General features: G+C 42.0%; 1 protein-coding gene across 3 annotated transcripts in view; it reads right to left on the minus strand.

Moving 5' to 3' along the window:
- Positions 1 to 10767: 10767 nt before the first annotated feature.
- Positions 10768 to 15124, minus strand: part of eps15 (epidermal growth factor receptor pathway substrate 15) — a 28925-nt gene continuing 24568 nt past the window's right edge. For all 3 annotated transcript variants that reach the window (XM_080735067.1, XM_080735066.1, XM_080735065.1), the window contains exon 25: positions 10768 to 13418. In XM_080735067.1, the coding sequence (XP_080591193.1) occupies positions 13278 to 13418 (141 nt within the window). In that variant the 3' untranslated portion in view covers positions 10768 to 13277. The remainder of the gene's footprint in view (positions 13419 to 15124) is intronic.

Below are 15124 nucleotides of genomic sequence, written 5' to 3' on the forward strand. Positions count from 1 at the left end.
ACAGAGAGAGAGAGAGTGAGGTGAAAAGAGAGAGAAAAAGAGAAAAAGGGAGAGCTGATGAGAGAGAGCAAGAGAGAGAGCTAGAGTGAGAGAGAAAGTGAAGAGAGGAAGTGAGCGAGGTGAGGAGAGAAAAGAGAAATAGGTGAAGTGAGAGCAAGAGAGAGGAGGGGGTGGAGGGGAGAGAGAGAGAGAGAGAGAGAGAGAGAGAGAGAGAGAGAGAGAAAGAGAGAGAGAGGAAAAAATAGTCAGCCAGTCCAGTATACTGCAGTGGTTCAGACTAGACACTGCAGCAGACAAGCATGTCGGCCAAGTAGTACAGAAAGATCCCAACACATAGATGCAGCTCACCACTAACCAACACTGTTGGACAAAATGTCAATTCATGAAGGAGAGACTGTTGTTTATGACGGTGAAGCACCATTGATTTGTAGAAGCTACAGAACGGAACATAGGTGTGAGTGAATGTGTCACTGACTGATGATGATCATAGAGCGCATTTCAGAAATAAATGGATCTTGGGATCCACATGGTAATGTAGTGGCTCCAGTGTGGATCTCTTCTGACTTCATTATGGCCAGCCTGAGACATGAGTTATCTATGACGTCAGTCACCTATAGATGTTTCTGACATACATGTATGACTCCAAATGTCTGCAAGGTTTCATCCCGATCAGAGCCCCATTGAGAAAGTAAAGGTATTCCTGTGGCCTGCTGCTGTGTGCACAAGACATTTGGCACTGATTGGTCCAGTGGTTTGTGAGATCAGCTCCAGAGTCAGGACACACAGACAGTAGGAGCCCTCTCTCCACACAGACAAACATACACACAGACTGACCCTCTTAGTGACTGCAGAGCCACACTATAAAGCTGCGTTGTGTTGGCTGTATATATGTGTGCATATGAATGGCAATATGTGAGTGTGTGTGTGTGTGTGTGTGTGTGTGTGTGTGTGTGTGTGTGTGCGTGCGTGCGTGCGTGCGTGCGTGTACGCGCTCGTGCATCAGCTGTTATCTTTAGGCTAGAGAGGAGCAACTGACCCACATCTCATAGCAGCTGTCACACAGTGTATGTACAGTATGTATGTGTTAAAACCCATAACACAGGTGGAGCAGAGGCCTCGCAGCACAACTATCAAGGCCCAGAACACAGGTGGAGCAGAGGTCACACAGTGTCAGAGAACATGCTTAAACTACTATGACAATTTTATTGTAATATTATTTTCTATCCTCTGAAGAATTGTGTTTCTTTGGAAAACTACAAAATTGTTATTGAAGTCTCCAGATCTCCACACAGATCTATTTATTAGTATTACCTACAGTATTTACCTCTTTCCTCTCTTTCCAAAGCATCCAGTAATTGCTCTTGTCTGGAAACACTTTTCAGCTCAGTGTTATTATTACACAACCACACCAGACATTTATTCCTATACAGCAAAGCTTCAAATATTTGCCCTATCGAGGTGTGTTTGGTTTGTCTTAGCTGATGCGCGAGCATGTTACATAGGTAACAAATCCCTTTAAAATAATATGCTGTAAACATAGCTGTTTATTCAAAACGCAGTCATCTATTTTGTTATGATGTGTACACACCCCTGCCTCTTATAATGACATTTCCCCATAGGTCAAAGTCATTGAGATATAGATACACAATATATAGATACGTCTTCAATATGTTAAAAGACTCCATGACCACAACTTGCCTGTATAGCAATGAATTGAACACACACACTTAATCTTTACAATTTGACAGACAAGGTAATCCATAACCATAAGGCAGCAAACAACTTGTCTTTAGCACTTTGGCCTCTGTGTACAAACGTGAGATGAAACCCGGTTTGTCATGTGATTGTGGTAAAACTTCATGCTTCACAAGAATCCCTCACTATCAGGTCCTTCATGCATATTCTTTGCACACTATGGCATAGCTTATGCCTAATGTATGCCAATTTTTAGGAATGCACTGCATACATGATATAGTACATACATACATACACACATACATGCATACATACATACATACATACATACATACATGTATTTATGTCTATGAGCAATGCAAAATGGTCCATACTGGGTCTACTGAAGGGTGGTAAGTGCCTTACACAAGGGCATACTTCACAGGAGTTGCAGAACTACTGGAAAAGTGTAAGTTCCTTCCCCTTTTGCGGGCCAATATGGAGAGTCATACAAGAGTGTTTCTTAGTCAACTCTGTCCAGTAATAACCTTTCAATTACCACTAAACCACAATATAGACTATGCTGTACAGTATGTCGATATCTGCAGCTAGTGATGTAAGTATCGACACATGCATTAGCCCATTACTTAAACTAGAAGCTCGGCCGCCCGCCCATATATGGAGATCTCTGTATCTGTCTGTCAGGCGGCCGAGTGTCTCGTCGGGGACCGGCCTACTCGGGAATGTAAATAGGGAATGAATGCCCCACCCTTTAATGCAAACCCCATTATACCTGTTGTCATAGGACCCGTTTTGACGATCTGTTTTCCTGTGTCCATTTATGCCCATATATGGAGATCTCTGTGAATGCCCTACCATTTAATGCAAACCCCATTATACCTGTTGTCATACGACCCGTTTTGCCTTTGTCCATTTATGCCCATATATGGAGAGATCTATCTGTCTGTGTCCATTTTATGCCCATATATGGAGATCTCTGTATCTGTCTGTCTGTTTCCCTTTTAAGCCCATATATGGAGATCTCTGTTTCTGTCTGTCTGTATGTGAAATGCTGGTTCCTTTTTGGGGAAATATACAATCCCAGCATTGCAAGTGTTCTGATAATAGAATAGCAAAATTAAATTTCCAAATGTGACTCACGTCAGGGCAACCACACTCACAATTTCAGAAATTGCATCTTTCTAGTTAATGCTGTTCTCCGCTGCACATTCTGAATATTTGATATGTGAGCAGCAGGGAGAGACAGTGTTTATGCCTCTGCCCTTTCAATGTGTGACCCCTGCTGTTATCTTGGGTTTGCTGAGGCTCTCTGTTTGCTCTGCAGGTGGCTCGTTAGTGTAACCTGGAACACTGAGGTACTCTACCAGGTGTGTTCCCGTTTATAGTAAGTGCTGGATAATTGCGACCGTAAGGTCGCAGTTTAGTTGCGACCGTAAGGTCGCAGTTTAGTATGAAAACCTCCACCGGCCGTCCGTCGGTCACACGTGCGGTCGACCGCACGTCACACGTGCGGTCGACGTGTGATGAGGTCACGATGAGTCATCTATGCCCAAATATAGATTTCTAGGTCAGATGGCCCATAGAGTTTGTGATGTCAAACCTAGCAACCCAATATAAACAAACCTGATGTCAGACCTGAAGTATCCTTTTATACCCATATATGGAGATACAGAGATCTCCATATATGGGCATATTAGAAAGCCCATATATGGGCATATACGGATGACATCAGGGATATCCATATATGGGCATAAAAGGGACAAGGGCTTACAGTTAAGAGATCTCCATATATGGGCATATCAGAAAGCCCATATATGTTCATATACTGATGACATCAGGAATATCCATATATGGGCATAAAAGGGACAAGGACTTACAGTTAAGAGATCTCCATATATGGGCATAAAGGGACAAGGACTGTTACAGTAGATATAGAGATGTCCATATATGGGCATAAATGAACAAGGACTGACAAACACTGAGATCTCCATATAACCTATGGGAATATAAGGGACGAGGACAGTCAGCTTGTAGACCTATTTTCTAAATATTGTTGTACATTAAAAACTTGAAATGGGTCGTTCTGCATAGTACTTGGGATTTGTTGATGTAAATGTTCACATAGAGTGTAATAATTGGTAAAACAAACTTTTGGCCTATTTGTGGAGATAAGCTTGGTCGCTTATCTCCCGATTAGGGAGTCTTACTGGTAGTGTATATTGGCAATTTTTACAGAAAGACTCTGTAGGAGGCTGGCTGTCTATAAGAGGGCGGTTGGACCAATCAGTGCCACATTTCTTTATCACACTGCCAGTAGACCACTTGTACCTCCAGTTAGCTTTTTGTTGCGACCGTCAGGGAGCAGTTTACTATGAAAACCTCCACCGGCCGTCCGTCCGTCCGTCCGTCCGTCACACCTTTGTGACCATCAACAAACGTCACACCTTTGTTGATGTTTAAATCGAAGAGTCTTGGTCAAATACTTCTGTTGGTTTCTGCACTGATCATTTATACAATTCAGCTGTGTTTGCTCGTGTCATCATGATGAGGTCATAAATCAGCCATGCCCAAATATAGATTTTACGGGTTTACATGCTTACTCAGTTATTCGTTATGTGAAAGTCCTATGACGTCTATGATATCTGACATCATCATACATACATTCCCTTTTATGCCCATAAATGGAGATCCCCTCTGTAGAACCAGCCACTGACATCACTGTAATGTCAGGGGAACCAAATCCCTTTTATGCCCATATATGGAGATCCCTGTGATGCCAGGGGAACCAAATCCCTTTTATGCCCATATATGGAGATATGGAGATCCCCGTGTTGCCAGGGTAACCAAATCCATTTTATGCCCATATATGGAGATCCCTGTGATGCCAGGGGAACCAAATCCCTTTTACGCCCATATATGGAGATCCCTTATGTCATCAATATTAAGCCCATATCTGTGAATATCTTTGGGTACCAGATGTCTCCATATATGGTTAAATGGTCCGATATACATCACTGCCCAGAAGACCAAGAAATGGTGCAACCTCGCCCTTTGCTTTTCTCCCTATAGGCATCTTACTGGTAGGTAGTTTAATGAGGAATGCAGTATGGTGGTAGGTAGGTAGTTATGGCCTTTGATGTAAGATTTTCACTTTCTAGGATAACTATATTTGCTATTCCCAGATGATGCCCTTTTAGGGTACCCCTCATGCCCATATATGGAGATCCCCAGGCTTTACTAATTAACATAAGTTTTATGCCCATATATGGAGATCAGTGTCCCAATGTCATCAGATATATGGGCATAAATGGACACAGGCAAACTAGATGGGCTGTATGGATATCCAGATGTGTGATGTAAGTGTTTTATTCCAAATGTGGCACCCCACAGACATATTTCCAGAAACAAAATCCCTTTCATGCCCATATATGGAGATTTCTGATGTCATCAATCCCAGGCCCTGTAAAAAACATGGTTGCTATGGTATGAGCAACTTATGTCTCCATATATGGAGATTCAACTTCAATGAGTAACCATGGCAAACTGTCAACTGCCTGTATGTCTTGATAATTGGTAAAACAAACTTTTGGCCTATTTGTGGAGATAAGCGACCAACGGTCGCTTATCTCCCGATTAGGGAGTCTTACTGGTAATATTTAACTTGTAAGCCAATGGTGCTCTGATTTGGCTGAAACCTAGGCCAGATTTGGAGCCATAATTGCGACCGTAGGTCGCATTTACTACCAAAACCTCCACGGGCTGTCTGTGAGTGAGTGAGTCCGTCACACTTTTGCCCTGCTCATATCTCCACAACCGTTGCCCCCATCCATGCCAAATTCTGCACACACACTCCTTGACTGCCAAACTACAACCTCCAAGGACCCCCGGAGCCCCAGGGACCCCCAGGTCCCTGGGGGACCCCCAGATGTAAAAAATGACCAAATGTGCTCACACGTCACACGTCACACTTTTTCCCTGCTTATATCTCCGCACCCGTTGACCCGATCCATGCCAGATTTTACACACACACTCCTTGCCTGCCAAACTACAACCTCCAAGGACCCCCAGAGCCCCAGTGACCCCCAGGTCCCTGGGGGACCCCCAGATGTAAAAAATGACCAAATGTGCAAAAATGACCAAATGACCACCCCAACGGGGCTGCTCACGGGGAATTCCCGGGGACCACCGACTCCTGGTGCTCCAGAACGGATGCAAAAGTGGTGGCGCCCCCAGTGGAGGACCCCCTGCCACTGCAGCGCACATAAAATGCCGTAACTCGGGCTAGGAGCGTCCGGGAGAGCCGGGGCCGGTACCTATTCGTCCGCCAAGGCAACGCGGAGACCCCACCCCTCATTTCTCACATGGCCCTATTCTAGCGCCACCTTCAGGCCGATTTTTAAAACACATTTTTGGACACTGCTCCTACAGTTTTTGCCCTAAAATCACGAATATCACTACACAGCATGTCTACACTCATGTCATCAACATGGATCAGGAAGATTTTGGAAAAACAATTTTTTGCCCTATTTGTGGAGATAAGCCACCTACGGTCGCTTATCTCCCGATTAGGGAGTCTTACTGGTATGAAAACCTCCACCGGCCGTCCGTCGGTCACACGTGCGGTCGACCACACGTCACACGTGCGGTCGACGTGTGATGAGGTCACGATGAGTCATCTATGCCCAAATATAGATTTCTAGGTCAGATGGCCCATAGAGTTTGTGATTTCAAACCTAGCAACCCAATATAAACAAACCTGATGTCAGACCTGAAGTATCCTTTTATACCCATATATGGAGATACAGAGATCTCCATATATGGGCATATTAGAAAGCCCATATATGGGCATATACGGATGACATCAGGGATATCCATATATGGGCATAAAAGGGACAAGGGCTTACAGTTAAGAGATCTCCATATATGGGCATATCAGAAAGCCCATATATGTTCATATACTGATGACATCAGGAATATCCATATATGGGCATAAAAGGGACAAGGACTTACAGTTAAGAGATCTCCATATATGGGCATAAAGGGACAAGGACTGTTACAGTAGATATAGAGATGTCCATATATGGGCATAAATGAACAAGGACTGACAAACACTGAGATCTCCATATAACCTATGGGAATATAAGGGACGAGGACTGTCAGCTTGTAGACCTATTTTCTAAATATTGTTGTACATTAAAAACTTGAAATGGGTCGTTCTGCATAGTACTTGGGATTTGTTGATGTAAATGTTCACATAGAGTGTAATAATTGGTAAAACAAACTTTTGGCCTATTTGTGGAGATAAGCGACCAACGGTCGCTTATCTCCCGATTAGGGAGTCTTACTGGTAGTCTAGCCTAGACTCTCTCACTCTCCCTGCTCCTCCGATATCTCATTCTGGTCTGGTAACTCTGGTTATGCTGTTTATGCTTTTTGTGACTACAACAAGCACACACCTCTACTCATCGACACTAGCAGTGGGCAAAACCGTTCATTTCAGTGAATTAATTATTTTGTTCACATTCACGGTAATGATCCGTTCAAATGATTCGCTCACGTTCCCCGTTCATAGCGCAATCGTCCTGTGAAAAACACTATCACAGGAGCATTTTTATTATGTCGCAAGTACATCCTGCCCTCCCGACCTATGTGCCGAAGAGGGCTATATTAAGGAAATGAACGAATCGTTCATGATTCTTTTTAGTGATTCGTTCTTATGAACGAATACACTCATGAACGACACATCACTAATCCACACCATACAACATACAGCTAGCTGGTGGTGGGTAGAGAGGCCGGAATTGCTAAGTAGCCGCTTTGACCCTGAGCGAGCCCAGTCTGTGTGTCAAAGTATCTCTGGGCAAGATGTTTCCCTGTGTGCTCATTAAAGCCATCTGAGCAGCAATCTGCTGGATGAAGCAGTAAAAGCAATTGCCCCTCCCCCAACGGATGAGAAAATACACCTTTCTTCCTTAAAACCCATATGAAAAATAAATATATTTGGTTAACCATGTAGATTTGGTCTAGTTTTGTTAAATTTGATTGGTTTAGGCTTCAACGTTGATGTGGGTCTCTCATTTGTTGTGGCCAAAGAGCCAGGTGACCAGGTCATAATAAATGCCTTTTAACTTCCTCATAAGGAAGACACCTGCAGCTGAATCAGCCCCGCCCCCATATGATGGTCATTGAGATTTCAGCAGACTTACCCGTTACATGGTTTTGTAGATTCCAGACCATTTGTGTTATCTGGTATCTGTAACCTGAAACAGACCGGTAAAATAGATGCCATTTAGAGGGGGGAAAAATGAATGAACAATTGATGGCAACCTGTTGAAAAGGGGAGCATTGTTTGAGGAATACGATATTGAGAGCCATAGAAATAGTGACACAAATATCTGGTAACCCTTTACTTGCCACCTGCCAGGAGGCTTATTTCTTGGTAATGATCTGTGATGCTAAATGCCAGCAAATGCCTATAGAAATCTACCCCAAAGACTTGTAAAATGATGAACCATAACATTCAAATAGTGAATTCACATTTTAAATGGTGCAACAAAATGATTGACTTTCAAGCTAAGGATAAATCAATACATACATACATACATACATACAAACATACATACATACAATCATACTACATACATACTTAAACAGTTCCAATACTGATTGGCTGGTCAATTGCAACTGGAATAACTAATGCTTTATAACATGTTCTCAAATGGAGTGGTATTACGTCTTTAAACTTACTTGAAATCTGTAATGATAGGATCCAGCTCTGGACCATTGATGACTGACAACCTACAGTACGAACACAACAGTCCACTTATTATGATTCTTACCAATCCCAGAGGACCAACTTCATAATCACAGACCACATTGGCATAATTATGACTACGAAACGAATAATAATACAATTACTGATACTTCACATATTTCTGGATAAATCACACACTACTCGTATAGTTGTTTCCACTTAGGTGACATGTTCCAGAGAGCATGTCCGCAGTATGTGAACCTACCGGCTTGGGGACTCTGGGGAGTCAGGGCTGTCCGGGATTTCTTTCGCCTGCACGGCATCACTGGCGAGAAGGTCAAATGTTAATTTAGAGAGAGGAGCATAATGGCTGTCACATAGGTGCTGTGAGAAGAGGATGTATATCGCTAAGTTACTGGAAAACAAAACAGTCATGGCCAGTGGAATTACACTAGTAACTAGTATTTATGAACCCTCCTTCAACATTAGGCTATCTTTTTTCTGATTATACAATTATTGTATGTCTATTTGAATTATAAGCCCATTAGCTCTGGTCCATCGCGTTACAATAAAGCCTACATAGGCCTATACTCTGTTTACACAAACAATGTACAAGAAAATAGTGAATGAACATCATATTAATTATTATAGGATATAATGATAATTAAAGCAATTTCATGGTAGCAGCAGGCAGTCACAAGGTTTGAAATTCTAGTGAGTAGCAAATGCTCCCTACTCCAGTGGCAGTGGGTACAGAATGTACACTGGAACCCAGGCTGCCAGTATAGGCTAATAATGATGAAGCAGCAATGAGGAAACCTTAGTTTGAATACAAGACTGGCTGGAGCACATTTCTCTGTGGCTTGAATAAAACACAAAGCATCTGTTTCTAGTCAATTTAAGGAATGATATGCCTATTGACTACCAGACCAGTCCTTGTTGGGGATAGACACATGACTAGTTAGTGACTGACTTCCAGTGTGTGTTAGGCCTCCATTATAATTTTTTGCTTCTCATTAGCAGACTGAAGCAATATGCTGCAATTCAGGCTATGTATCGAACTGAACAGTATAGACTTCGAGATAGATAAGGGGAAATTAAACTATTAAAATAAAGGCTATATGATTAATATCACAAAGTTTTCATGCGAGTTAAGTAGGCTATACATGCCGGCCCGTTCGTCTAATCCTATATAGCTTGCAGTTTTATCAATGCACGCTCACCGACACCTATCATACGCACGCACAACCTGCTCAATCTTTGACAGTTGCGTGTTGGCAACAACATACATGATACATACGTGTTTACACGGACAGTGTAAACACCGCGCCGCCACCACAACCCACACACCAACACTGACTAAACGTATACATAACCATAAACCACACAACCATGAGCATGCTTTTCACCATAAACTTTGTGCTATACTCACTTTTTGATGTCATCTTTCTTCACGCTTCTCCTCCAATTAGTAATAAAACTCATTACACACCACCGATCAATCCAGATATATAGAACGGAAAACAGTGGCCAAGAAGAAGCTCTACGGCTTTACCAACTCTATAAACGTTGCATGGACATGAGCAGCAGATGATCAGATCAGTCTACCTGTGGTGGCCAGCGGAGCGGAGCGGAGGTGTGTGTCTGTGTATCCAGCCAGGATATTACAGTAGGGCGTCTCTTCCTCCTTCCTGGGTAGCAAAGGTGTGGAGCCTCTCATCTCCATTATAATAAACTTCTCCATTTAAATGCTTCGGAATGTGGCCTCTAGGCGGGTTGGGCAGCTTTTCGAGGTCTTAAAGCACTCCATATTCATCCACTGGCCACTCACCAGTCAGTACTAGAGAGTGACAGTGTAATAATCTAATCCAGTCACTCACTGTCAGTGATCTTATCTCATCATCACTGACAGGGATGTATTTTTATGGGTCCCTTAATTTTTGTTTTCTACATTTTGCTTTTAATTATTATTAATTCAAAACATGTAAAAATAAATTCAATAAGATTTCCCTTAAAAAAAAAGGAAAAAAAGCAATGATTTTGTTCTTTAAGTAATTTCATTAATAAATAAAAGAAAACTCTAAAAATAAATAAATGTGTAGACCTAATAAATTAGGTCTACACATTGTGAATTTAGTTGTAGATCTGCTGTTTTCACTAGTTTGGGTCCCTGGCAAACATTTTTTTTATTTTCTTTTTTTAAGAGAACAGGCATACTCTCAGTCTGACACACACACACACACACACACACACACACACACACACACACACACCAACAACGTTATGGTAAACGCATGACAAGAGAGACAAACACAAACTAAACTGTTTAGATTTATTTTCTTTTTTTCAATTAAACGCATATCATATTCTGACCAAACCTCCCCATAATAACTCTTCGTACATGTTAGAAAATACAAAATAAAATACAATTAGCTAGATTTTTTTTAAAGGCTTTTATGTGTAAGCCTATAAACATAAGTGGTTTTTGACTTGTAAAAGAGACGAGTCTATACAAAGGACGTGTCTGGTGGCCTTAAGTACAAGTAATGGTATTAAAGTCAACATTTACAGGTATGAAAAGAGACTGTATTTACAATGAATGTATTTGTCGATGAAGGATTACATCAGTAGGAAGTGCTGAGCCTGGACAAGCTTGACTGATAAGTAATGGAAAGAAATGTCCATATACAGTTGTGCAATTTGGTCAGTTGAGATAAAGAATGCACAGAGCCCTCTCACCTTTTCAAATCAGGCCTTCCCTTGTTTAAAAACCTTCATTCACAGTTTAGCACGCTCCCATAAGGGGCTTAGATCAGTGGTTCCCAAACCTTTCAGGTCGAAACCCAAAAGAGAAATTAAACGTTTGCCCGGGACCCAAACTAGTGAAAACACTACTTCTTAAACATTCGTTTTCAGATTCATGGAATTTCTTTTTTTTATTCATGAAAATCTTCCTGAATGTTTTGAAATAATTAAAAACAAAATGTAGGAAACAAAAAATGAAGGGACCCATAAAAATGTGTCCGCCACCCACAAATGGGTCTCGACCCAGTGTTTGGGAACCAGTGTCTTAGCTCATTCTCTTGGACAAACAAAAAGACTAGCCCTGCGCTGGGGGTGTTTAACGTGCCAACAGAAGCAGAACATATCACTGTATAATAGAACTGGAGACTCACTCCTCTGGAGTCCCAACCACCATCACTACCCCGCCCTTGCAACACAACACGTTTTTGCAAGTTAAATCCCCATGAGCACGAGGTTGATAGACAGAACCGAGGCTTTTGTACAAAACAGCAGACGCACTTAAATGACCTTCTTCTCATTCAGATAAGACTATGAAATGCAGTCAACCACAGTTCAAGGAAGCACCTCAGTTAAACACAAAACATCAGGAAACATAAAAGTTTTATACAAATGCTAATATAAAGCAGCAGCAACATATTATTACAATTCGCAATGGGACCTCGCCTGGCCGGCTCTTTAAAAAAATGCTGAGGCATTGGTTAAACTGGTTATTTACACTGTAGATCCTGACATACCAAGTGTATATGGACCATAGATATGTATCTGTGTAAGTAAAGAGCAAGACCCAAGCGTGCTGTGTTACATTTTTGGGACATTCTAGATTTACAGGTGGGGACAGAAGAGGCAAAGCAGATATAAGCCATTTAGTTGTTTTGTTTTTACACACAGCCATTCCTCTCTCTGTTACAATCCAGTTTCTAGTTCATAAACAAATCATTTATAGATATAGATATATATTTTTCCATTAAAAGTTCAATCATTTTGTACAAGACAATCAAACATACTGGCAATCTTCCCAAAAGTCAAACTTCTTCACTTTTCAATGTGATTTCAACAACCAGGAAGCAACAGTGTTAAATTAGCATGAACATAAAGTTAACTGTTGTGGCAGGGTGGAAGTGGGCTGTACTGATTGACAAGCATTCCATCCTCACTCAGCAGGCTGGTGACAAATGAACACTCCTATTCTAAAGCAAATCAATAATTATTGCTGAAATGTAAAGAAAATGTAATCAATGTAGTTGTTCCGCATAAGAACTGTAGTTTCCCTCTTCTTATCACCACTATTAGTATCTATTGTATATTAGAGTTGAAAACTGGACAAACCAAGCCATTAATGCAGGAAATAAATGTTTCCAAAGGCTCAGTATGTATATTAGAGTTAAGACAGATTTGTTCATGCTATACATCTGAAGAATACTGCAGAACCAGAATGTTGCATCAACTCTCAGAGAACTAGATTTCAACAAAGCAACACCAGGAACTGCAGACAACTATGACTGTCCTGAAACCAATTCCACAAGAGTGTTAGGATCTTATGGAACTGGGCGGAGAGAGACGCTGGGGCGAGTGTTAAAATATATACTGTATATTGAACTGTACATGTAATGCATTATGCAACAATGTCAGCTTTGTCCTATATGTTGAAATCAGGGGGGTGGGGGGGCATGACAATCATTCTGTCCAGTCTTTGACAATCGTTTAGTCTATAATCACTGCATTACAACATAGTCCCCCTTAAGTCCATGTAATCTCATCATTCTCTCCTCCTGCAACCTCGACCGAGTCAGACCAAAGAAACCAACAAAAGATGGATTAACACGATTTTGCAACGCGATTTGTGAGAACAGGCTGAGGACGTAGTGTTGGAAGACTTAGGTGGGTATTGTCTGAGACTGTCTCTTTCTTCGGTCAGCAGGTGATGCAGTTGCTGAGTCTGTCCAACAGAATCCCCAACATCTTTGCTTTGGTGCTTGCTCGGCTAAGGCAGGCAGTGCCATGCCAAGCCACTAGGGGACGCCACTCATAAGAGTTCAGACTTGCTGAGGGCAATGGCCAGCTCCAGGTCTTCTTGTTCCTGCTGGGTGAGTCTGGCGAGGCGCTCCTTTTCCTCCCGTTCACTCTCTCGCTTTGCCCACTCTATCATGTCTTCCTCTGTTGGGTACTGTTCCATGCACAAACAAGTTGGCAAATATAAACACATACAGTATATACAAACAAGAGAAGGCAAACACACAGACAAACAACACTTCTATAAGCAATCCTTTTGAGATTAAAACTGGTTGACAGAGCTGTCTGCTGGCTCCCACTGACTGTATTGAACATAGAGCATCCATATACCAATCCAAACATTTCCTGATGGTCAAATAATTAAGAAACATATTTCTAGTTGCTAGTGTAGATGACAAAAACTACTGAGTGACACCTTGAGAACGAACCAACAATTACACATGGAACACTTGCATCTTCAACTCTGAAAACCTCGGACATCATGTAATCCCCATATCGTTAACACACTCATTGTCACATAGTAAATTATAAATATTAAAGGGGGTCTGAAACTCTTGGCTGATTGTGTAGTTTGTTTTCGGGTTCAGGTTAAAAACTGCAGCAAGTACAAACATGGCAGGCTTCATGAGGGCACACATACACGTCAGAACCGTCAGCGTCTCCATTACCGAGACGACCTATTACTCTGTGGAAATGACATTCACCACATGGAGTTCTACAATGGTGAACTTTGTAAGCGTGTCGTTGACCAAACTTGGAAGGCATTTTGCTAGTAGTTTCCTTTCAGTGAGACAAGCACTCCAACGTACGTCGAACAAACTACACGCCAGAAAACCGCGGCATTGCCAGCAATCTGCAAGTCAAGACAACATGGGTAACACGTGTGTGACCATATCCTGAGGGCCTGGTCATACATGTGCTTCAGACGCACTTCAGAATTCAGATGTGTCCATTTCCCATGTTTTCTATCAGGGAAAGCCGGTGATGTGGGCACTGGGCAGTGACAGCAGGTGTGACAGTGTGTACTTCAATTGACTTATGTTGCAGTGTTGGCTCACTGAAAGAAAACTCACTCTCCTATTGGTCAAAGTTCACCAGTGTTGAACCCTTACGCTTCAAACGAGCTGGACTTCACATGGGTGACCTTATGGGTGCATTCATAAATATGCTCTGGAGCACAACATGCACAGTGTTCTCTGGTCATTCAGAAATTCAGAGTGGTCAGAGCGTTGCCGTTCTAAAGTTCTGGGAGCACACGCTTGCTTCTTAGAGTATTCAACATCTATGTCTAACAACACAGCTATAATCTCATGTATAAACAGTTTATACAGGAGATGAATTCCTGTTGATTTGAATGATTTTTTGAGCGGTGGTTACACCGTCTCCTATACGTGGCCGTGTGTGTATGCGTGCGTGTGTGCGTGTCTGTATGTAGCCTGAAGTACCTTTTTTCACCACACATGTTAAGGGAGGGGCGCTGTTGTTCAGGCCAGGCCAGACACACACACACACACACACACACACACAGGCACCCCTCCCCCCCCCACGACCACCGCTCAGTTCACACGGGTGTGATTTTAAATACAAGAATGGTTATTAAACGAGTATCTGCTCTGACCGTTTGTATATTAATTGTTATCAGAGCGCATTAAAATTGGAGCAGAATCTCAGAGCATTTTTCAGAACACACCCGATAGTACACCATGAAGAAACACAGCTGTAGCTAATCAAATGAATAAAGGGTGTGTTAGATTTAGGTGTGCCAATGTGCATTGGTACAGTTAACTACTGTATATATGGTTGCACCCATGGGCACACCAAAATTCAACACACTATTATTCATTTTATTATCCGTTGTCT

Source organism: Nannobrachium achirus (genome assembly GCF_963921795.1).
Source record: "Nannobrachium achirus genome assembly, chromosome: 1".
NCBI classification, from domain to species: domain Eukaryota; kingdom Metazoa; phylum Chordata; class Actinopteri; order Myctophiformes; family Myctophidae; genus Nannobrachium; species Nannobrachium achirus.